Here is a 24,302-nt window from a genome sequence, read left to right on the forward strand (position 1 = left end):
TGGTAAAATATATGTATTGCATTTCATAATTCTTATGATTTTCACAGTGGGGAATTTGAAGTCTATAGTACATACTTGATGTTGTAATGTGTGAATGAGTGTATGAGTTCGAGTATTTGTAAAATGTGTCGGCGTATACCTATCGCTAGTTACCAATAAATATAAGCAAATTTATTTATACAAGAGTTGAGTTTTTCCTATGAGAAGTGATGCAGTGGCTAAGGGAAATTCAGTTACGCGTTGTTACAGTTTTTCCATTGTGCTATCCTCTATATAAAGATGCTTTACAATATTTATGTGTGCTGTCACAGCATTAATACTCAAGAATAAACAATACAACATTGTTTTGGTTTGTCTCAAGTAGTGTCGTGTCATGTTGAGTAGCTTGGGTAGATCAGGGACATGTTTGTATAACCCTGGGTAGATGTACCTGGTGTCGTTAGTCTGCCAAAGTAAAGACGGCAATGTCGGACCACGCCCACTAGGACGATGCCAGTGGCGGTCTGAGGTGTGCTCGCGTGTCAGGACTCCGATCTGATTGGTCCGCGGCACGGGGGCGGGACCCTTGTACACAACCACTTGTAGATCGTAAGATCTACATCGAGAACTGCCTAACGAGAGTGCTGGATACACAAACACTGTGGTGTGTATGTACACTAACGGACGGAGTATACAGGTGGTCACAGAAATGTCCTTACTGTCCCAACAACCTCAGGGTTGAGTGTTTGATGGCCGTCCCTTCCCCCCGGGTCGCCTCCCAATCGTACTACCCAACATGGCAGTACCCAGGGGACTGTTAATGCTGTGTCTGTTAGCCATATCATATGACATATGTCAAGGATTTGAACAAGTCTGTCATCAATGTGATTGTTTCGTGAGGTAAGTAAAAGTTTACTTGCATATAGTATATAGTGTAGACTTGTACTTATCAAGTGATACATTACGTATCGCCCGTTTATTCCTCTAAAGGTGTTCGTTGTATGTTAAGATATGTTTATGTTTAAATCAGGGACATACATAGTACGTCCCTGGTTTAAATGTGTACCTGACTGTTTGCACTTTCGTTGAAGTGTGCACCTGTATAAAAGTAATTTCTATGGGGACGATGTGCCGGTGTATTGTACAGGTGAAATCGCTCCAGGGCTCGTCATCAGACAGTTTAGGTAGGTAATTTATTCAGGGAATTTAAATGTAGGTAACACATGGTGGAAATGATTTGAATGTAGGTAATGTGTATGGACTGTTGATAGCCTGGGACCGTCAGATCCTTTACAGAGGCTACACGGGCCCTGCTAATGTGATCTGACTAGAGAGATTAAATCGGTATAGGGGCTGGGGATTTATCTGGCCGACATCTCTAACTCCCAGGGGAGCTATTGAGGCCCCGAATGATGGCTTCCAATTAGTACCAAACAAGTGGGGTTAATCTCCGAAACCCTGTATTTGAGCCGATGTTACCGCGCTACTGGTGTCCGTACCGACATTATCCTAATTAATCGTCAATGTATACCCACGTGTTAACTAATGTATACCCACGTGTTAACTAATGTATACCCACGTGTTAACTAATGTACGTCCAGGCGTTAAGTAATGTACATGTATTTTTAAATGGTCGTCAGTGTCCAGCCCAGGCGTTAACTAATGTCCAAATTATCGACAATATATGTTCTCGCGTTAACTAATGTATTCCCAATATGGTCGTCAATGACAGACGTTAACTAATCGACAATGTATGTCCAAATGTTAACTAATGTATGTCCACGCGTTAACTAATGTATTTACAGGTGTTAACTGATGCATGTACAGACGTTAACTAATCGACAATGTATGTCCAAATGTTAACTAATGTATTTCCAGGTGTTAACATATGTATTTCCTGGTGTTAACATATGTATGTACAGACGTTAACTAATGTATGTACAGACGTTAACTAACTAATGTATGTACAGACGTTAACTAATATATGTCCAGGTGTTAACTAATGCGTGTACAGACGTTAACTAATGTATATCCACGCGTAACTAATGTATGTACAGACGTTAACTAATGTATGTACAGACGTTAACTAATGTATGTACAGACGTTAACTAATGTATATCCACGCGTAACTAATGTATGTACAGACGTTAACTAATGTATGTACAGACGTTAACTAATGTATGTACATACGTCAACTAATGCATGTCCAGGCGTTAACTAACTAATGTATGTACAGACGTTAACTACTGTATGTCCAGGTGCTAACATATCTATTTCCTGGTGTTAACATATGTATGTACAGACGTTAACTAATGTATGTACAGACGTCAACTAATGTATGTACAGACGTTAACTAACTAATGTATGTACAGACGTTAACTAATATATGTCCAGGTGTTAACTAATGCGTGTACAGACGTTAACTAATGTATATCCACGCGTTAACTAATGTATGTACAGACGTTAACTAATGTATGTACAGACGTTAACTAATGTATGTACAGATGTTAACTAACTAATGTATGTACAGACGTTAACTACTGTATGTCCAGGTGCTAACATATGTATTTCCTGGTGTTAACATATGTATGTACAGACGTTAACTAATGTATGTACAGACGTCAACTAATGTATGTACAGACGTTAACTAATGTATGTCCAGGTGTTAACTAATGTATGTACATAATTCAACTAATGCATGTCCAGGCGTTAACTAACTAATGTATGTACAGACGTTAACTAATGTATGTACAGACGTTAACTAATGTATGTACAGACGTTAACTAATGTATGTATAGACGTTAACTAATGTATGTACAGACGTTAACTAACTAATGTATGTACAGAAGTTAACTACTGTATGTCCAGGTGTTAACATATGTATTTCCTGGTGTTAACATATGTATGTACAGACGTTAACTAATGTATGTACAGACGTCAACTAATGCATGTCCAGGCGTTAACTAACTAATGAATGTACAGACGTTAACTAATGCATGTACAGACGTTAACTTACTAATGTATGTACAGGCGTTAACTAATGTATGTACAGACGTTAACTAATGTATGTACAGACGTTAACTTACTAATGTATGTACAGACGTTAACTTACTAATGTATGTACAGACGTTAACTAATGTATGTACAGACGTTAACTAATGTATGTACAGACGTTAACTAACTAATGCATGTACAGACGTTAACTAACTAATGTATGTACAGGCGTTAACTAACTAATGTATGTACAGACGTTAACTAACTAATGTATGTACAGGCGTTAACTAACTAATGTATGTACAGACGTTAACTAACTAATGTATGTACAGACGTTAATTAATGTATGTACAGGCGTTAACTAATGTATGTACAGACGTTAAATGATGTATGTATAGACGTTAAATGATGTATGTATAGACGTTAACTAATGTATGTACAGACGTTAAATGATGTATGTATAGACGTTAACTAATGTATGTACAGACGTTAACTAACTAATGTATGTACAGACGTTAACTAATGTATGTACAGACGTTAACTAATGCATGTCCACGCGTTAACTAACTAATGTATATCCAGACGTTAACTAATGTATGTACAGACGTTAACTAATGTATGTACAGACGTTAAATGATGTATGTATAGACGTTAACTAATGTATGTATAGACGTTAACTAACTAATGTATGTACAGGCGTTAACTAATGTATGTACAGGCGTTAACTAATGTATGTACAGACGTTAACTAATGTATGTATAGACGTTAACTAACTAATGTATGTACATACGTTAACTAATGTAAGTACAGACGTTAACTAATGTATGTACAGGCGTTAACTAATTTATGTATAGACGTTAACTAATGTATGTACAGGCGTTAACTAATGTATGTACAGTCGTTAAATGCTGTATGTACAGGCGTTAACTAATGTATGTACAGTCGTTAAATGATGTATGTACAGACGTTAACTAATGTATGTACAGTCGTTAACTAATGTATGTACAGTCGTTAAATGATGTATGTACAGACGTTAACTAATGTATGTACAGACGTTAACTAATGCATGTCCACGCGTTAACTAATGTATGTACAGGCGTTAACTAATGTATGTACAGTCGTTAAATGATGTATGTACAGACGTTAACTAATGTATGTACAGTCGTTAAATGATGTATGTACAGACGTTAACTAATGTATGTACAGACGTTAAATGATGTATGTACAGACGTTAACTAATGTATGTACAGACGTTAACTAATGTATGTACAGACGTTAACTAATGTATGTACAGACGTTAAATGATGTATGTACAGACGTTAACTAATGTATGTACAGACGTTAACTAATGTATGTACAGACGTTAACTTATGTATGTACAGACGTTAACTAATGTATGTACAGACGTTAACTAATGTATGTACAGACGTTAACTAATGTATGTACAGACGTTAACTAATGTATGTACAGTCGTTAAATGATGTATGTACAGACGTTAACTAATGTATGTACAGACGTTAACTAATGTATGTACAGACGTTAACTAATGTATGTACAGACGTTAACTAATGTTGTACAGTCGTTAAATGATGTGTGTACAGACGTTAACTAACTAATGTATATACAGACGTTAACTAATGTATGTACAGACGTTAACTAATGTATGTACAGACGTTAATTAATGTATGTACAGGCGTTAACTAATGTATGTACAGACGTTAACTAATGTATGTACAGACGTTAATTAATGTATGTACAGACGTTAACTAATGTATGTACAGACGTTAACTAATGTATGTACAGACGTTAACTAATGTATGTACAGACGTTAACTAATGGATACCTCAGACTATATCTGAACGAGTGTGGCTGGTCGAAAGGTCAGGTACATGCCTTTATTTCTGGTCGAATGTTCAGTTGGAAGCCTTGGCCTCTAGCTAGTTGGAAACCCATAAGAGTCGAATGTCATATATGTGTGCGAATTGGAAGATGAATGTCATACTATCGGATTTCATGGATCAAATTAATGTCTGTTACGGACCGGTGTTTCAACTCCCCATTACGAGACCATGCGTGATAAGATTGTGTGCCAAATATATGATATGATATAAATTTCCATAGTAATTTTCGTCTCTGGAGTCAACTTTTATACATTTTACGTATATTTACCAGTAAGTAAATAAAAATGCCCAAATGACACTATCTGTAACGTGCCGGGGCGTATCTGTGGATCGCACGGCTGGGGACCCAGTCGACACGGACGCCTTGGGGATTAGAATTTGTAATGTTTACAATTTAATTCGCTTACTGTTTACCATAAGTCGTTATTCTGTACAAATAAAAAAGTTTGTTACTACTAGTGTCCCTGGGCCGCGGGAGGCTGTGAAGTTATGTGCTGTTCCCCGTCACTTGTGTTGATCCTCCACAGCTGCTTGGTTGGTACACGTACTGATATTTATCTTTGGGCCACATTTTCTCACAGTGCCTTTTCGGGTGTTTATATGTATATGAAATACTGTACATTGATGACAGCTGTATAGGTACCTGTTCCCAACCCCGTCAGTATAAACGTCATTGGTGAACCCCCTCCCCAAGGGACATTGCCTTCGGCCTGGAAGATGTCAATCTATTCAGTACTAGTGAACAACAAACACACTATCGGCTATGGGCGGGCTGTCCTATTGGTGGTCACACTTGAATCTGTGGCGGGATCTGGGCTTCTGTGGCTGTGCCATGGGAAAGTCGGGGTTATTTAGTACTTCTTGTCCCTCGAAGAGTCACAAAGGCTCAGCGGGAGATAACAACACACGTTAGAAATATAATAAGGCATTACAGTTATACACCAACAGTATTTCAAACTTTTAATATTTCTCTCATAAAAAGTCTTTGTGTTTATTAGAATGTGAGCTAATCCCCATTGAACGACTAGAAACGGGTCTGGAGTGTTCTTTTTAATAAACAATGCCGACAATACGCCCTGAAAACCCAGGGTTCCGATAAATAGCCATCACTGGCTACTGAATCCGGCCATGCTAGATAACTGAAGTGAAGTTTTCTTCGCCTCATTGCCAGCATTGTAACCCTGTGAAGACTAAGTACATGCTATGGATTACTCGGTACCTACCCAATAATTACGGATCAGGGTATGTATAATCTGTAAGCCGAGTACTTAGGACTCCTAACGAGCTTTCCCTGGCCGTCCCGCGCTTTACGTGTCGTACCACTTGACTGAGGATATAGCGATCCCACTTTCTGTAGACCCCACTACTGACCCTCATGACCTTGCTTTAACACCGCGGTGTAGAATGTCAACTGTTCCTTTTTTATGGACGTTAACATTTTAGGGGCCGACGATCATCATCGACCTTGTTCCCGCACTTCGAACCAGCAGAGGTCATCACCGATGGGCCACGCTTTTGGAATAGATTAGTCGGAAGGAACGGGCGGGGAAGAGGGGGTGAACAGTTTGGGTGGGCCGGTATTAATGTCAGAGTACTCAGATGTCAGAGAAAGCAATGTTTGTCATTATCAATTCACTTTTCCCTGGGAGAGATTCACAAACTAAGACAGGATTCTTCGGACAGTTTGAATATTAGGGGACACATTTATTATAATGTGACGCGAAACTGTCACGAAACAATTCCGGAATATAAGATTTCAAAGTGCATGGGAGTAATGTGAAATGGTCAATCAAGCTGCTTATCGTTAGAAGGCAATACTATATTAAAGCATCTCTAAGTAGTCTTAACATATAAACTATGGAAACTGGAGGATAGATAATATACCGTAATGATGATACAATGTCAGAATACTGTATAGTTACATCATCTACAACTTACACAGTGAACGTCGTGACACTGTAAACGTGAAAAATCATCCTGAAATGACAGTTGAACTTCTCAGCATTTGATGAATTTCCTGTTTATCATCTGGGTATGTCGATTGTATAGTTTACTTATGAACTGCATGTTGACGTATCTGAGCAGGTTTGACGGGAATTAACTTAAGTTTTAACTTGAGAAAGTTTCAAATCTATAAACAAAAACACAGGCTTTTATTTAACTATGTTCCCTCTCTCGTTCACACCAGCAATCCGACTCTTAACGATATAAATCCTTCCTAAATTGTCAGAAGCCTGATTAAACCGGTTAATTGCCTGTTTTGTATATATAGAGAGGGCGTTTCACTAGTGTAGGACAAAAAGAGTTTCCTTGTCAGTTAAAGTTCCGAATCATCATTCTTATAAAATATGAAAGCAATGTCAGTAATGAGTTCTTCACCTGTGCATGAAGGCTGACGTGTTGTTGTGGCGCCCATTAGGCCCCATTAAACCCTACGTGAACATTCCCGGGTAGATGGCAGGCCAATATGGATATGAATCACTGTCGGCACTTTCATGAGTCAATACTATAATTAAAACGAACCTTACCTTTTTGCTAAATTGGATTGCCGAACTTCGCGAGAGATGTGTCACTATATATGTGTTTTATATATCTACCTGTACAGGTGTGGTATATTGTTTTCTATATCTACCTGTACAGATGTGGTATATAAATTGTATAGATAATAAGGTTCGGTATATATCACTACCTGCACAATCTACTCGTACAGGTGTGTGTCCACCTCTGTCTCCGGGCGACGATCACTTCAAACTACAGCTTGAGTTTGCTGTAAACATACAAACTACACGTACTTATGACTGTTTGGCAGACATGTCTTGCCAAACATACTGCTTTTGTCACACTTGGTGTTGACGAGCAGTAGTATTAAGTGTATGTCCCCTTCCAATGCAGTTTCCCGTGCACCATAAAACCCTACCAGTGTTGCGTCAGGGGTAATTTATTGAGTGTCTACAGGTCAAATTCCATAGACGTATAGATTCAAGATTAATTTATTTCTCATACAACTTAATGGTATAGAGAAAATCCATTACATAATATAATATCTGTAAGTAGAGCTGTCCTGGACACTATATACAGGTATCGTGTATCTGTAAGTAGAGTTGTCTGGACACTATATACAGGTATCGTGTATCTGTAAGTAGAGTTGTCTGGGACACTATATACAGGTATCGTGTATCTGTAAGTAGAGTTGTCCGGGACACTATATACAGGTATCGTGTATCTGTAAGTAGAGTTGTCCGGGACACTATATACAGGTATCGTGTATCTGTAAGTAGAGTTGTCTGGACACTATATACAGGTATCGTGTATCTGTAAGTAGAGTTGTCCTGGACACTATATACAGGTATCGTGTATCTGTAAGTAGAGTTGTCTGGACACTATATACAGGTATCGTGTATCTGTAAGTAGAGTTGTCTGGACATTATATACAGGTATCGTGTATCTGTAAGTAGAGTTGTCTGGACACTATATACAGGTATCGTGTATCTGTAAGTAGAGTTGTCCTGGACACTATATACAGGTATCGTGTATCTGTAAGTAGAGTTGTCTGGACACTATATACAGGTATCGTGTATCTGTAAGTAGAGTTGTCCGGGACACTATATACAGGTATCGTGTATCTGTAAGTAGAGTTGTCTGGACATTATATACAGGTATCGTGTATCTGTAAGTAGAGTTGTCCGGGATACTATATACAGGTATCGTGTATCTGTAAGTAGAGCTGTCCGGGACACTATATACAGGTATCGTGTATCTGTAAGTAGAGCTGTCTGGACACTATATACAGGTATCGTGTATCTGTAAGTAGAGTTGTCTGGACACTATATACAGGTATCGTGTATCTGTAAGTAGAGTTGTCCGGGACACTATATACAGGTATCGTGTATCTGTAAGTACAGTTGTCCGGGACACTATATACAGGTATCGTGTATCTGTAAGTAGAGTTGTCTGGACACTATATACAGGTATCGTGTATCTGTAAGTACAGTTGTCCGGGACACTATATACAGGTATCGTGTATCTGTAAGTAGAGTTGTCTGGACACTATATACAGGTATCGTGTATCTGTAAGTAGAGTTGTCCGGGACACTATATACAGGTATCGTGTATCTGTAAGTAGAGTTGTCCGGGACACTATATACAGGTATCGTGTATCTGTAAGTAGAGTTGTCCGGGACACTATATACAGGTATCGTGTATCTGTAAGTAGAGTTGTCCGGGACACTATATACAGGTATCGTGTATCTGTAAGTAGAGCTGTCCTGGACACTATATACAGGTATCGTGTATCTGTAAGTAGAGCTGTCCGGGACACTATATACAGGTATCGTGTATCTGTAAGTAGAGTTGTCTGGACACTATATACAGGTATCGTGTATCTGTAAGTACAGTTGTCCTGGACACTATATACAGGTATCGTGTATCTGTAAGTAGGGCTGTCCGGGACACTATATACAGGTATCGTGTATCTGTAAGTAGAGCTGTCCTGGACACTATATACAGGTATCGTGTATCTGTAAGTAGAGCTGTCCGGGACACTATATACAGGTATCGTGTATCTGTAAGTAGAGCTGTCCGGGACACTATATACAGGTATCGTGTATCTGTAAGTAGAGCTGTCCGGGACACTATATACAGGTATCGTGTATCTGTAAGTACAGTTGTCCTGGACACTATATACAGGTATCGTGTATCTGTAAGTAGAGTTGTCTGGACACTATATACAGGTATCGTGTATCTGTAAGTAGAGCTGTCCTGGACACTATATACAGGTATCGTGTATCTGTAAGTACAGTTGTCCTGGACACTATATACAGGTATCGTGTATCTGTAAGTAGAGCTGTCCTGGACACTATATACAGGTATCGTGTATCTGTAAGTAGAGCTGTCCTGGACACTATATACAGGTATCGTGTATCTGTAAGTAGAGCTGTCCGGGACACTATATACAGGTATCGTGTATCTGTAAGTAGAGCTGTCCGGGACACTATATACAGGTATCGTGTATCTGTAAGTAGAGCTGTCCTGGACACTATATACAGGTATCGTGTATCTGTAAGTAGAGCTGTCCTGGACACTATATACAGGTATCGTGTATCTGTAAGTAGAGCTGTCCGGGACACTATATACAGGTATCGTGTATCTGTAAGTAGAGCTGTCCGGGACACTATATACAGGTATCGTGTATCTGTAAGTAGAGTTGTCCGGGACACTATATACAGGTATCGTGTATCTGTAAGTAGAGTTGTCTGGACACTATATACAGGTATCGTGTATCTGTAAGTAGAGCTGTCCGGGACACTATATACAGGTATCGTGTATCTGTAAGTAGAGCTGTCCGGGACACTATATACAGGTATCGTGTATCTGTAAGTAGAGCTGTCCGGGACACTATATACAGGTATCGTGTATCTGTAAGTAGAGTTGTCTGGACACTATATACAGGTATCGTGTATCTGTAAGTAGAGCTGTCCGGGACACTACATACAGGTATCGTGTATCTGTAAGTAGAGCTGTCCGGGACACTATATACAGGTATCGTGTATCTGTAAGTAGGGCTGTCCGGGACACTATATACAGGTATCGTGTATCTTTAAGTAGAGCTGTCCAGGACACTGTATACAGGTATCGTGTATCTTTAAGTAGAGCTGTCCGGGACACTATATACAGGTATCGTGTATCTGTAAGTAGAGTTGTCTGGACGCTATATACAGGTATCGTGTATCTGTAAGTAGAGTTGTCCTGGACACTATATACAGGTATCGTGTATCTGTAAGTAGAGTTGTCTGGACACTATATACAGGTATCGTGTATCTGTAAGTAGAGCTGTCCGGGACACTATATACAGGTATCGTGTATCTGTAAGTAGAGTTGTCCGGGACACTATATACAGGTATCGTGTATCTTTAAGTAGAGCTGTCCGGGACACTGTATACAGGTATCGTGTATCTGTAAGTAGAGTTGTCTGGACACTATATACAGGTATCGTGTATCTGTAAGTAGAGTTGTCCTGGATACTATATACAGGTATCATGTATCTGTAAGTAGGGCTGTCCGGGACACTATATACAGGTATCGTGTATCTGTAAGTAGAGCTGTCCGGGACACTATATACAGGTATCGTGTATCTGTAAGTAGAGTTGTCTGGACACTATATACAGGTATCGTGTATCTGTAAGTAGAGTTGTCCGGGACACTATATACAGGTATCGTGTATCTTTAAGTAGAGCTGTCCGGGACACTGTATACAGGTATCGTGTATCTGTAAGTAGAGCTGTCCGGGACACTATATACAGGTATCGTGTATCTGTAAGTAGAGCTGTCCGGGACACTATATACAGGTATCGTGTATCTGTAAGTAGAGTTGTCTGGACACTATATACAGGTATCGTGTATCTGTAAGTAGAGCTGTCCGGGACACTATATACGGGTATCGTGTATCTGTAAGTAGAGCTGTCCGGGACACTATATACAGGTATCGTGTATCTGTAAGTAGAGTTGTCTGGACACTATATACAGGTATCGTGTATCTGTAAGTAGAGCTGTCCGGGACACTATATACAGGTATCGTGTATCTGTAAGTAGAGCTGTCCGGGACACTATATACAGGTATCGTGTATCTGTAAGTAGAGCTGTCCGGGACACTATATACAGGTATCGTGTATCTGTAAGTAGAGCTGTCCTGGACACTATATACGGGTATCGTGTATCTGTAAGTAGAGTTGTCTGGACACTATATACAGGTATCGTGTATCTGTAAGTAGAGCTGTCCTGGACACTATATACAGGTATCGTGTATCTGTAAGTAGAGTTGTCTGGACGCTATATACAGGTATCGTGTATCTGTAAGTAGAGCTGTCCGGGACACTATATACAGGTATCGTGTATCTGTAAGTAGAGCTGTCCGGGACACTATATACAGGTATCGTGTATCTGTAAGTAGAGTTGTCCGGGACACTATATACAGGTATCGTGTATCTGTAAGTAGAGTTGTCTGGACACTATATACAGGTATCGTGTATCTGTAAGTAGAGCTGTCCGGGACACTATATACAGGTATTGTGTATCTGTAAGTAGAGTTGTCCGGGACACTATATACAGGTATCGTGTATCTGTAAGTAGAGTTGTCTGGACACTATATACAGGTATCGTGTATCTGTAAGTAGAGTTGTCTGGGACACTATATACAGGTATCGTGTATCTGTAAGTAGAGTTGTCCGGGACACTATATACAGGTATCGTGTATCTGTAAGTAGAGCTGTCCGGGACACTATATACAGGTATCGTGTATCTGTAAGTAGAGCTGTCCGGGACACTGTATACAGGTATCGTGTATCTGTAAGTAGAGCTGTCCGGGACACTGTATACAGGTATCGTGTATCTGTAAGTAGAGCTGTCCGAGACACTAAAACGTATAACATATGCCTTCAACTGTCGCCCAAAAATATTGATGACATTTCCAGTGATACCCGTTTACGGATAATGTCTAGTCGATGATTTTATGTAATTTATATTATGTAACCTCCTAGCCATGGACACAATTACAAAGCCATGAATAGAAAAAAATGGTGATCAACTAACTTTTCTGAGCTGGTAATGCAAGTTGGGTTTATCGTCATTTTGAGGCAGTGTATCCTTGTAGTAGTTGGTGACTACTTTATTGAAAAATATACGGGAGGGCCGAGGCCCGTCACATGTCACCAGAGCAATAAGGGTGAAGTGTTTTGTTTAAAGACACAACAGCACAGACCGGCCCAGTTTCTCAGCTTCTCGACAAATACAAACCGACACGGGTAGGGAGCGTTGAACTACGCACCTCGGATTTCCAGAGATCACGTGGTTGGCTCTAGCCGACGGAACTATCGCGGCTCCCGCGCCAATGTAATGGGGCTTAGAATTCGGAGATATCGCGTTCCTGTGAATGGTCAATCTATTTTTTAAAGTTAAAAAAAAAATCAGTGTTCTTAGTCATTTCTCGATACTGGCTAGTTTGTCAGTGTTTGGCTCCTGGTAAGTAGATTTTGGGTTGGCCCTTGTGTGGACATATTCTGTATGCGGTGCTGTTTACCTGTCGGACAGCGATGTAGTGGTGGGACAAGTGGACTTTAGACAGGCAAATATCCGTGCCGTCAATAAACCGGATCTCCTAGTAATACCGGCACTATGCCGCGGTTTATGGGCTTTATAATCAAGTATAATGAATTCTTAAATGAGATTTTGAAAACGTCGGAGACAATATCCGTGACAGATAAATCCGGTCTACGTCCGATCGGCACGGACTAGTTATTACACGAGATGTGCTCTGTAATGACTTATAAAAAGGATCACTCCCTGAACACTTCTGTATCGCTGCTGTACTCGGAGTCTCTGGAATGGACGATAGGCTGACTGTACCTGCTATCTAAACATTGTTTTGTGTAGCTGATTACATGTTATTTATCTAACCCGACTGTTATTAAACTTGAGAATCCTTCATGTTATCTATTCTGTGTCGGTAGGAACCTTGCGATCTTTGCCCAGCATCTCAATGTAATCAAGCGTGTTATTGACACAGTAACCTGTTATCTGCAGATGGACGACATGATAACGAGGCTCTCTATCTAAATGATAGTATGACCACGCGTAATCAATTATACTGTGTAGAAGTCGTGAAGGAAATCCATCTCTTTATAAAATACAATATTAGTACCGTCCTGACTATGGTGAATTAGCGTTAACAAAGGGCATTAAACCATAATGTGAGGGTCACAACAGCATATGTTTCTTTAAATCTCCACACACGTGTCCGTCCTTATCTCACTGGGCCAGACTTGGTGCCACTGTAGATACTTATCTTTACAAAAAACAGAAACACAACCCTCGTCAACAGTTCCGTGAAGAAAGATTCACTTTTAGTATCATTTTTCAACCTTAAATCATGTATGTAAATCTGGGCCGATAACAAGTCTGGCGGGATAGGATTGATGGCTGTGCTTGAAACAGGGAGGATCGCGTCATGACCGAGGCTACGTTTTCTGACTTGCCTCTCTCTGTACGTGTGGAGATATCGGAAGCCAGATAGCCAAAACATTTTATTTTATTTTTTTTTGTTCAGTTGACATTATGTGATACTTTTATCCTTTAAGATTAAAACTTGGCTTGTGTCAGTGTGTGTCTGTACTGTTATATATAGTATTTGTATCTGGGACAGCATGACTTCAATAGAAATCAGATAATGAAAGAATGAAGTATTTATTTGTTTATCATTGTAGTGAGGGATACAAGGAGCGGGGTGTTCGGAACATTAAACCTCCATGCAATGAAGGCTCTATTCGATGGAGAAATCCGAACGGAGGACTACGCGTACAGCTACAGTCTGGATATACTTCGAACTTCCGGGCATGCTTTGCCGTGGAAGCCACAAATATTGCGGTGAAGATATCCCAGGAATTTGTGATCGCTTCCGGTAAACAAATATCCGGTCAAAGGTCGTCATATTTGCATGCCGTTGCTATAACAGCCAACAGGACTAAAGAAATCTGCATCCCCTCATCCTCGTCATACCCATCGGTACTACTATATTTAGAGACGGAACGGCTGCCACACCAATCGGGTGTGCAGAAAGTGACATTCCATTACGTCATAGAAGCCATTCGGTCAAATACACTGCTCTTCAATCCAATGGAAGAAGGTAAGTTTTCAATACTGAAGTACAAAACAGTCTCAGATCTTAATCACACACGGAGTTTCTAAACAAAAAGAAACTCTTACCGAAGTTGGCATACAAAAACCACGTGTCCTTCCCCTGGTTCGAATTACGTGAGACCTTGGCCCCGGTAGATCCCCAGCCAACCAGCTAACCTGTAATTATCGTCAATGATTGTCGACCGTGAGTGGCACCTGATGTGTGTAGGACAAGCGTGTTCCTGTCCGAGCCCGTCCACCGTAAGGTGTGAACTCCATACACAACAGCACGTCAATAGTGGTATTGTAACGTCATATAGTCGTTACGACATGTCCCCATCACCACACGCCCGAGTGTACCACCGGGACCAGTGACTGAACAAACCCAATAATATCTTAGACGGCCTTTCATCTGCTATTCTATACACCTTTCTTCGTGTGGCAAACTTCAATAGAAGCGATACAAATGTCATTCTCTGAGCCACAATCACTACGATCTTATTAAAGAGAAAATAAAAAGCCACACAGGTATTCATACGCGTGCTTAATGAATAGTTGTAGTGGGGCCACATTCCTGCATGTTTAAACGTGTTTCTGATCCTGAGCAACTACAAAGTCGCCCGAAATTATATCGGCCTTTAGAACGATTGTCACTTCTATGTTTAGTGTAGTTTTTATAATGTTGGTCGTCCGTAGGCGATAATGATATTATGAATTTAGGTATAAATACTTGTCGGTCCTCGGTAGACTGAGACGCCATTTGTATGGCGAGGATAGATACATTGAGTGTCGAATAAAAATTAGTATTAACATATGTTTGGAGTCGTGTTGCACGCTATCTGACCCGTAAATGACGGGGAATGCTCCAGTGGATAACGTTTACCCTAGCTGGAGACTTATTACTTACGTGGTTCGCCATTTGAGCTGTGTAAAATGACTTTAACCGACTCGCCATTTGAGCTGTGTTGAATGACTTTAACCGACAAAGACGATAACTTTTGTTTTACTCGACACTTACTGCACGTGTTTTTTATGGCATAACCACACCGACGCCCGATGTCGCATGACAACTGATACATATCACAATAGTTCGTTATGAATGAAACAAAAAACAAAACAAAACAAAAAACCAGCTCGTGTTTATGAAATGTAATGTCTTAATTATTAAAAAGCTACAAATATCACTTTTTTCTCACTAAGGAAAGTCATATTTGAAACACAGGAAATATGTAGTAATAGACCTCACATAATCGACTGGAAAATCATTTATAACGCATGCAGAATTATATAAATAGTGCCATCAGGCGTCCGGTCAGTTTCTTTTAATAGATGTTTCCGAGTCTTCTCCTAGTTGGGTCATTATAGTCCATGCCTTATTTTTGGGCTTTCAAAATTTCCCCATTATTTGGCCAATACATATCGGACCTTATAATATTTTGGGACTTTCGAAGTCCTCTCTCTCTTGGACCATTACAGTTCATACCTTATTTTTGGACTTCGAAGTTACTTGGTTTTTTTTGGCTATTCAAGGAAGATGGGAATGTGAGACACATGCTGTGCATCATGAGACCATCTGTAGTGGTTGTAGTGTTTGTAACGACTTTACCACACTCTCATCACGCACCACCGACACGCTCAAGTGGCTAGCACACAAGAACGATACCCTATAGGGGTTCAACTTTGACCACGTCGTACGAAATTATGGGATTCGACACTTTTCAACCCTTTTCTGTACATTTTCTTTTACTCACTTTTTAAATGAAAAGTTTCTTTTTAATCTTTTTATATATGTTTTGAATGGATGAGCAGTCATCCTGAATTACCGACTAAGTTCTCTTCGTGTACTCTGATCTGGGACAGGCGGGTAGGGTTTCACCGAGCAAGGCCAGCGGTCGGATTACCCGACACAGATAGAGCATTGTCATTAGCTGTGTGACCACATTATTACCGACCGAGTAGTAGAAGTACTAAGTACTCGGTTCCCTCTCCTTCAGGCGTGAGGAAGTGAGAGTTGGGGAGTAGGGAGGGGAGAGTGTGATATTGTGTGTGGTCTATATAGTTGTCATTCACCAGGTGTGAGGAGGTGAGAGTAGGGGAGTAGAAAGGGAGGGGAGGGGTGGGGGTGGTTGGTGTCTATATTCACTAGGTGTGAGGAGGTGAGAGTAGGGGACTAGAAAGGGAGGGGAGGGGTGGGGGTGGTTGGTGTCTATATTCACTAGGTGTGAGGAGGTGAGAGTAGGGGAGTAGAAAGAGAGGGGAGGGGTGGGGGTGGTTGGTGTCTATATTCACTAGGTGTGAGGAGGTGAGAGTAGGGGAGTAGAAAGAGAGGGGAGTGGAGGGGCTGGGGTGGGGGTGGTTGGTGTCTATATTCACTAGGTGTGAGGAGGTGAGAGTAGGGGAGTAGAAAGAGAGGGGAGGGGTGGGGGTCGGGTGGGGGTGGTTGGTGTCTATATTCACTAGGTGTGATCAGGTGAGAGTAGGGGACTAGAAAGAGAGGGTTGGGGTTGGGGTGGTTGGTGTCTATATTCACTAGGTGTGAGGAGGTGAGAGTAGGGGAGTAGAAAGAGAGGGTTGGGGTTGGGGTGGTTGGTGTCTATATTCACTAGGTGTGAGGAGGTGAGAGTAGGGGACTAGAAAGAGAGGGGAGTGGAGGGGCTGGGGTGGGGGTGGTTGGTGCTCTATATTCACTAGGTGTGAGGAAATGTGAGTAGGAAGGAAGGGGTTTCTGTATACATTATGCATTGTAAGCGCTAGCTTTATTTATTGCAATTGTTTGTCATGTTGAATCTTTTTTGTTTTGATTTCTGTTTCTATTCATTTATCCAGGGGTGAGTAGATGAGAGTATGATGGACGGTGTGTCTGTATAGTAAACATCCACCCAGGTGTGGTGAGGTTAGAGTGAGGAGGGAGGGTTGTATGCAGAGAAGTCAGTTTAGTTTACGACAATGTATCATTCGTTTGTTGGACTGTCCCCTATCTCCAGAATATTCACATTATAATAAAGCTTTATAAGGTTTGTCTCTGGCTTAACTTACGTATGGCGATGTTTATTGAGATAACTATAATTACAACATTGGCGAAAAACCTGAATACTAATTTACAAATGTTTCGTCGACCAGCCTCTTGGCCAACCTGTGTTTACCGTTGGTAAAATATCTATGGTTTGTTTCAGAATGTCGTCCGTGTGACCGGCGCGAACTCGTCCAGGCCTACTGTGCCAGCGACTTCGGTAAGTATCGGAATGGGCTGAGATATCTTTATTAGCACTCAGACACACTATTATGTGCGACAAGAGGTCAACAAAAAGTACAACAGCATAATACAATATATAATTTTGTACAGAATAGTGAAACACATATATTTAGACAAAGTTCGTAGTATACACTATTGTATTGGGGATCGCTATGTTGGCACACGTATACTCTTTAGTCATTCATTTTTATTCGTCCTCAATAATTTAATCAAATTAGATAGCTGGACTTCTATCACATAATCAACTTGGACAGATAAAGTATCAGGATTTCTGGGGTGAAAAACATGGAATGCAAGTCAAGTTCCATCCAAATATTGCTAATCAATTTGTGTTTGATTTGGCTTTTTAATTTGTATGTACTTTTTTTTTCTGTGTGAATTGATAAAGAGGTGGGGTATATGATCTACAGAGAGTTTCTCGGTCACAAGGAAATGACTGAGTATTTGATTTGAGATGATGAAAGATCAAATTTCTGTGCTGATAGGGCAAAATATTTTGTATTGTAATAAATAAATTACTTTTAGCGCGTGTGACAGGCTAATGGAATCATTTATACAGCCCTAGAGAGCACCATTGTACATATTTAAATTAAAAATTCCTGGAGTATAATGGCACTGTAGGATTTGTTGATAGTGGACAGGTTGATTGGGTCGGTGGTATGGTGTGGCGGATAATGTGTTTCTCTGTTTACATCTCAGCTTGTCACAAACAAACACTCAGCCGGCCGACTCCACCGCACTGGACTATGGAACGCCGACAGGGCCAAAATTCAAACTTCTTATTCTTATTTGCTATTCTTCATGCTTATAATTCATTCTACTTCTTAAATATTGTAACTTTCGTTTGGCTTTGTGCTATGTCTCATTCCTGTTGTCTTGACAGCATCAATTTCTTGACGACTACAGTTGCAGAAAAAACAACAATCAAATGGTATTTGGAAGTAATAATATTTCAGATTGCAACAAAGAAAGAAGCGTTTTATCGTAAGCAAGTATAGACTAGGGACGAACTGAAATACAAAGTAGATACATACAATGAAGCAGTATCGCTAACAACAAACATCACGTTAGAATAACTATAATTAGAATGAAATATAAGCATTAGGAATGAAGAATAGCAAACAAGGAAAATAAGCAGTTCGAATTCTGACCCTGTCGGCGTTCCATACTGGACATGACAATAATTATTTACGAGACCATATTAACAGTTTAAAACGTTTTTGATATTGGACATTGATAGCTTCTTATTGAGCAATGATAATTTCTAGTGGATTTGTTCAAATTGTATATGCTGATACAACTATCCATTTTCACCACACCAATATTAAAACGCTCAGAGTTATAACCCCACCCCTACCCCCAACTACAACCCCGTTTAACCCTCGAGAGAAAGTGGGCGTGGTCCAATATAACCCTTCCAGCTTTACTTTGGATAGCTACTCTATATTCCATGTTTTTTTTTAAACACAGATAACATTTTATATGACTGGAAAAATACGAACATACATGTGAAAATTTGGTGATATTCTGTTTTAATAGCATTGGCCATATAACGTTGATATTCAAACTTGTGACAAAGATACATTCCCTGACATCAAAATTATATTTTTGATAATTACATGTATATAAGTGCTTTGACCCAATTACGTGACGCCTATTAGAACTAGAGACAAGACATAAAACACATGAACAAACGAACGGGACAATACATAATACACCCGACATACAAACCGGACAAAATATAATACATCCGGAAATACGGACCGGATAAAATATAATACACCCCGTCATACAGACCGGACAAATATAATACACCCGGACATACAGACCGGACAAAATATAATACACCCGGACAAACGGACCGGACAAAATATAATACACCACGACATACGGACCGGACAAAATATAATACACCACGACATACGGACCGGACAAAATATAATACACCCGGACATACGGACGGAATAAAATATAATACACCTGGACAAACGGACGAGACAAAACATAGAAACCCGGACAAACAGACGGAACAAAAACGTAATACACCCCGACAAATTGACTGGACAAAATATGATACACCCCGACATACGGACGGGACAAAATATTATACACCCGGACAAATTGACTGGACAAAATGATAAACCTGGACAATCGGACATACACTATATACATTTTATTGTTATCCCCGTGCATCACACTAATTTGTGTTTGTCTTTAACAGTTGTGACTGGAAAGATGACCTCCGTCACGCACTTGGATGACATAGAAAGGTCTAAGATGGACGTTGAAGTTAGCCGCGTTATACGTCAGAAAGGTCAGCTATTTACCTACTTCCGGGACGACCAATCTCTCCGAGGGTCCTTGGTAGCTCCCCGCCATTGTGGAATCCAATATGGCAAGGGGGACTTCCTTTTTACAGGACATCTACGCCTTGGTCACTTGACAATCTCTTGTTCGCCGTACTTGTCGGAATGGAAAGAGGTTCTGATGGCGGCGTTAGCGGACGGAACCATGGAATGTGAAGTGGATTAATTTTGCTGGACGCATTAAAAAAAACGTAACATTGTGTAAACAAATTTTACAAGATAATCAGATTGGCGCGCTTGTCGCTATTTGGCTGTGACTGACTAATAGATTATTTTATGGGCTTTCTTGCATGGGCGTGATCCTCAGAAGTAACAGAAAGTTGCCTATTTTATTTACCACGCCCTTGCAGGAGAAGGTATGACAAAATGTTAAAAGAGGCGTGCCCCATTGTGAATGGGCTTGGCTACCTGAGGAGTATTCAGGTGTGGTACCCTATGGAGGGTTGACTAGTGTTGCACATGATAACTGTTAAGAAAGGTGCCGTGCTTGACTGTGATTGGCAGGACGATGGGCGTGGCCCTCCGCGATCCTGCCTGTGGCGTATCTGTGATATACGTGACCCATTATGGTGCAATTCGTGAATAACCGTCAGTCTTCTCGCGGGTGTCTTCTCGCCTCAGACGTTATTTTACAAGGATTTACATTAACTCTGTTCATCTGTTGACTCGTTATCATTTATAGTAGGATGGTGTTTATTTCTCGAAGATTCATGTCACAGTAGAGTTGTATTTTTAAGTGACGAGAACCCGAAAAGACTGCCGGTTGTTTACTCTCTGTGTGTGTGACGTTTTATTGTTAATGTTGGCCGTTGAAGATAACCCGTTGTGGTGATCCATGGGACTCGTGATGTCCCCCATGGGGACCTCTTATGGATAATTCATGGTGGGGACTTTCGGGAATTCTGGTCCCCGTGGCGAACCCCTAATGCATCTGTGGTGGAACCAAAGGGCGATTACTAGTAACTCAGCTTTTAAAAGACAATAATCATTTCATCAACTGATATCCATTTCAAATTTCATTCGCATATATGTATATACATGTATATCAAAGTTCTGAACTCATTTGCATTTTAAAGAAATCATATCTTTATCATTAGCATCGTGTGAAGTTAAAATACAGTAGATATGTAGTAAAAGCAAGCAGACATTCCAAACGGAAATATCAAGGTTTTAAGTCGATGTCCTTGAAGTCATCGTCATAGCCGTTATCTATTCGGTAATTCCATCAATCAGATTATATTAGGCTAGTTATCGATATCGGCCTGAAAGGCACAAGGCAGCAATGAGAATATAGTAACACTTTACCAAGGGAGATAATTGTGTATTGTTTAATCAGATTCCATTTACTGCGGCATTCATCCTCAGGAGACTGGATAACATAGCCCGGAATTCATATCATTATTTTGGGAACATTCGGAGTTGAAAACTCATCATTTCTTCTCTTTTTCTTGTCATTGAAAAGGACGACTACCACTATTGCCTAACTTTTTACGTGGGCAATATTCTTGGCATGTTTGTTTCTATCGAAATTTTTTGAAAACTGAAATGTGTTCGACAAATCGTGATTGTTATTTCTGTTTTTTTTTTTTAATTTCTTAACACTGTTATATACGTTTACCCAGTTTCTCTTTTCAAATGTAGCGAAACATGGACTTGAATTTTTAAAAATTGTGTACGGATTTGTTTTTTGTGATACGTAATGTATCTGTTGATGGTAAATAATGTATCTGCATATTTGTTTGTGTGTTTGTCACGTGACAGTCCATGTTTCTCAATGTTGAATTTAACTGCTCCAGAAACACTTACGTTTTGTTGTGTATATAAGAGACTTTATATCCAAATTCAATGTTGAACAAAATAAACAAGTTATGAATCTTAATACCTTGATTTCTGATTTATTATGATGTTATTGCTATAGTACCTCCCATTGATTTGCCATTAATTAACTGACGTTGACTACATTTACGGTGTTACCATGTCAAATTTAAAACGATCTTCAAGTGTGTCATCCCAATATCACGATTTCCGTGATGTGATATTTATGGCAGAAAATCTTTGGGGTTTTAGCGCTAAACACCTTCGGCTTAACTTGAATATTCATATTTTCATCGACCAATCGAAATTGTGAAGGCTAATTACATTTACCGGACTGGTTCGATTTACAAAATGGTTTATACAAAGCTCTTTAATGTCTCCAGTTCTGTTTGACATGTATATCAACGATTTAATCGAAAACTTGAATCCTCTGAAATTTGAAATTGATATCGGCGAGCTCAATATTTCGTCATCGATCTACGCCGACGACATTGTGCTACTAGGCCCGCCAGCGGATAAACTACATTGTATACAATATGTTGGATACTGTAATAGTTGGTGTGTACATGGAGGCTGTCGTACTGGATACTGTAATAGTTGGTGTGTACATGGAGGCTGTCGTACTGGATACAGTTATAGTTGGTGTGTACATGGAGACTGTCGTACTGGATACAGTAATAGTTGGTGTGTACATGGAGACTGTCGTACTGGATACTGTAATAGTTGGTGTGTACATGGAGACTGTCGTACTGGATACAGTTATAGTTGGTGTGTACATGGAGGCTGTCGTACTGGATACAGTAATAGTTGGTGTGTACATGGAGACTGTCGTACTGGATACTGTAATAGTTGGTGTGTACATGGAGACTGTCGTTAAACTATAGTAGACCTTATGTGATGCATTTTCGATCTTTATCAACGCCGGCCGCAGAGTTCAATTTCGTACGTAACTGTCAGACAATTCAAATACAAATGCACCAATAAATGCAAGTACTTTTAAGACTGTACCGAAGGAACTTACCAAATCGGCTTGTAGAGTGATAGGGGCTTTAACATCAAAATGCATGGATGCAGGAGGAATGACGTATATGCAGTTTCACCAACCTATATAAAAATCAAGTTGACCTCATTCTTTTTTTTCTGAGCTGCTATCTTGGGTCAAAACGAGGTCAATCATCAACACAATTTCAAAATCGTGCTATAAAGTTGTTTTGGGGAGTTAGCAAGAATACTTCAAATGTGGGAAGCTGTTGAGAACATATACTCAACTCGAATCTACAACCCAGGTCCGGTTACTATATAAGGTACATATATGATCAGTCCGAATAAACAACTCGTGGGACGCTAGAGTCACGAAGTCAGCACGAAGAAAACATACGTGTGTGTTAGGCTGAACTAATGATAAGTGTGTGTTAGGCTGAACTAATGATAAACGTAACGTAGCCGATAATACTACAACCCCTTCTTCTGAGAAAAAGTTCCCAAGAAAAAAAGGGTTGTTGTTACAGTTCATATATATTGAATTGTCCTACATAGATATATTTGAATGTAATAGGGGATGGTAAATGTACATTTTGTACTTAGATAACTGCAGGAGACCGTCAGGTCAAAGTCCCGCAGCCCTCGGTAGGTGTCTTCGAGGTAGCGTCAGACACCCGCCACAATACCCGAGTTTAGAGAAAAAGTACGGGCCGTCGAGAAAACACAATTCAACACCGTAATATAGTTCCAGGCTATCTGTATTCAGCGACATCAGCATTCAAATGACATCGTTACAGTTTACGGAGTAAGTCGCAACACCGCTGTCGCGTATGAAATAGTCAGTAAAATCCAGCAAAGCAACACCTCGGCATGTAAAAGTCGAACTCGCCAAACTCTCACAACTCTCCATTTTATACTAAAGTCAGTTGTGCAACCTGGCGAACGTGACCTTAACTGACCTTTTGACATAACCTGACCAAATCCTACAGGAGCGGTTGGGCAAACTGTCGGGGCAGTCAGGCAAATTAACCTAATTACATGGATACACATATTAGATGGTGATTAGGGATGAGTATATGATGACCAAGGGTTATACAGGGACACTATAAAGAACCACCGGCGTAGTGTAACTTCAAGTGGCTGTACATTAATTCAGGTCAATTAACACCCCCTTAGACGTGTGGACCACAAACCTAAACGGTGTCACACAGACAAACATTAGCCAGAGATCAGGGTAATTAATAATGATTAAATCAGGTAAATTCAGCACCCTATCTAATCTCTAATGGTCAATATATGCATGGACTATTTAAAACAACGTAATACATGTACAACAGAATCTCGAAA

The 24,302-nt window shown here is 40.1% G+C and overlaps 1 protein-coding gene across 1 annotated transcript; it reads left to right on the forward strand.

Moving 5' to 3' along the window:
- Positions 1 to 597: 597 nt before the first annotated feature.
- Positions 598 to 22,038, forward strand: LOC117323287 (meteorin-like protein). Its single transcript, XM_033878424.1, has 4 exons — positions 598 to 879; positions 14,129 to 14,547; positions 17,714 to 17,770; positions 20,015 to 22,038. Exons 1-4 carry the CDS (start codon positions 776 to 778, stop codon positions 20,323 to 20,325), a joined length of 891 nt encoding a protein of 296 aa, XP_033734315.1. The 5' UTR covers positions 598 to 775; the 3' UTR covers positions 20,326 to 22,038.
- The last annotated feature ends 2,264 nt before the right edge of the window (positions 22,039 to 24,302 follow it).

This window comes from Pecten maximus, chromosome 1 (assembly GCF_902652985.1).
Source record: "Pecten maximus chromosome 1, xPecMax1.1, whole genome shotgun sequence".
Lineage (NCBI taxonomy): Eukaryota > Metazoa > Mollusca > Bivalvia > Pectinida > Pectinidae > Pecten > Pecten maximus.

What these genes read in the sequence shown, in the direction of transcription:
- LOC117323287 (XM_033878424.1), top strand. Translation starts at nt 776, where the DNA reads ATGGCAGTACCCAGGGGACTGTTAATGCTGTGTCTGTTAGCCATATCA. An exon ending in CTTCAATCCAATGGAAGAAG is followed by an intron (nt 14,548 to 17,713) that starts GTAAGTTTTCAA and finishes GGTTTGTTTCAG; the next exon opens with AATGTCGTCCGTGTGACCGG. An exon ending in CTACTGTGCCAGCGACTTCG is followed by an intron (nt 17,771 to 20,014) that starts GTAAGTATCGGA and finishes TGTCTTTAACAG; the next exon opens with TTGTGACTGGAAAGATGACC.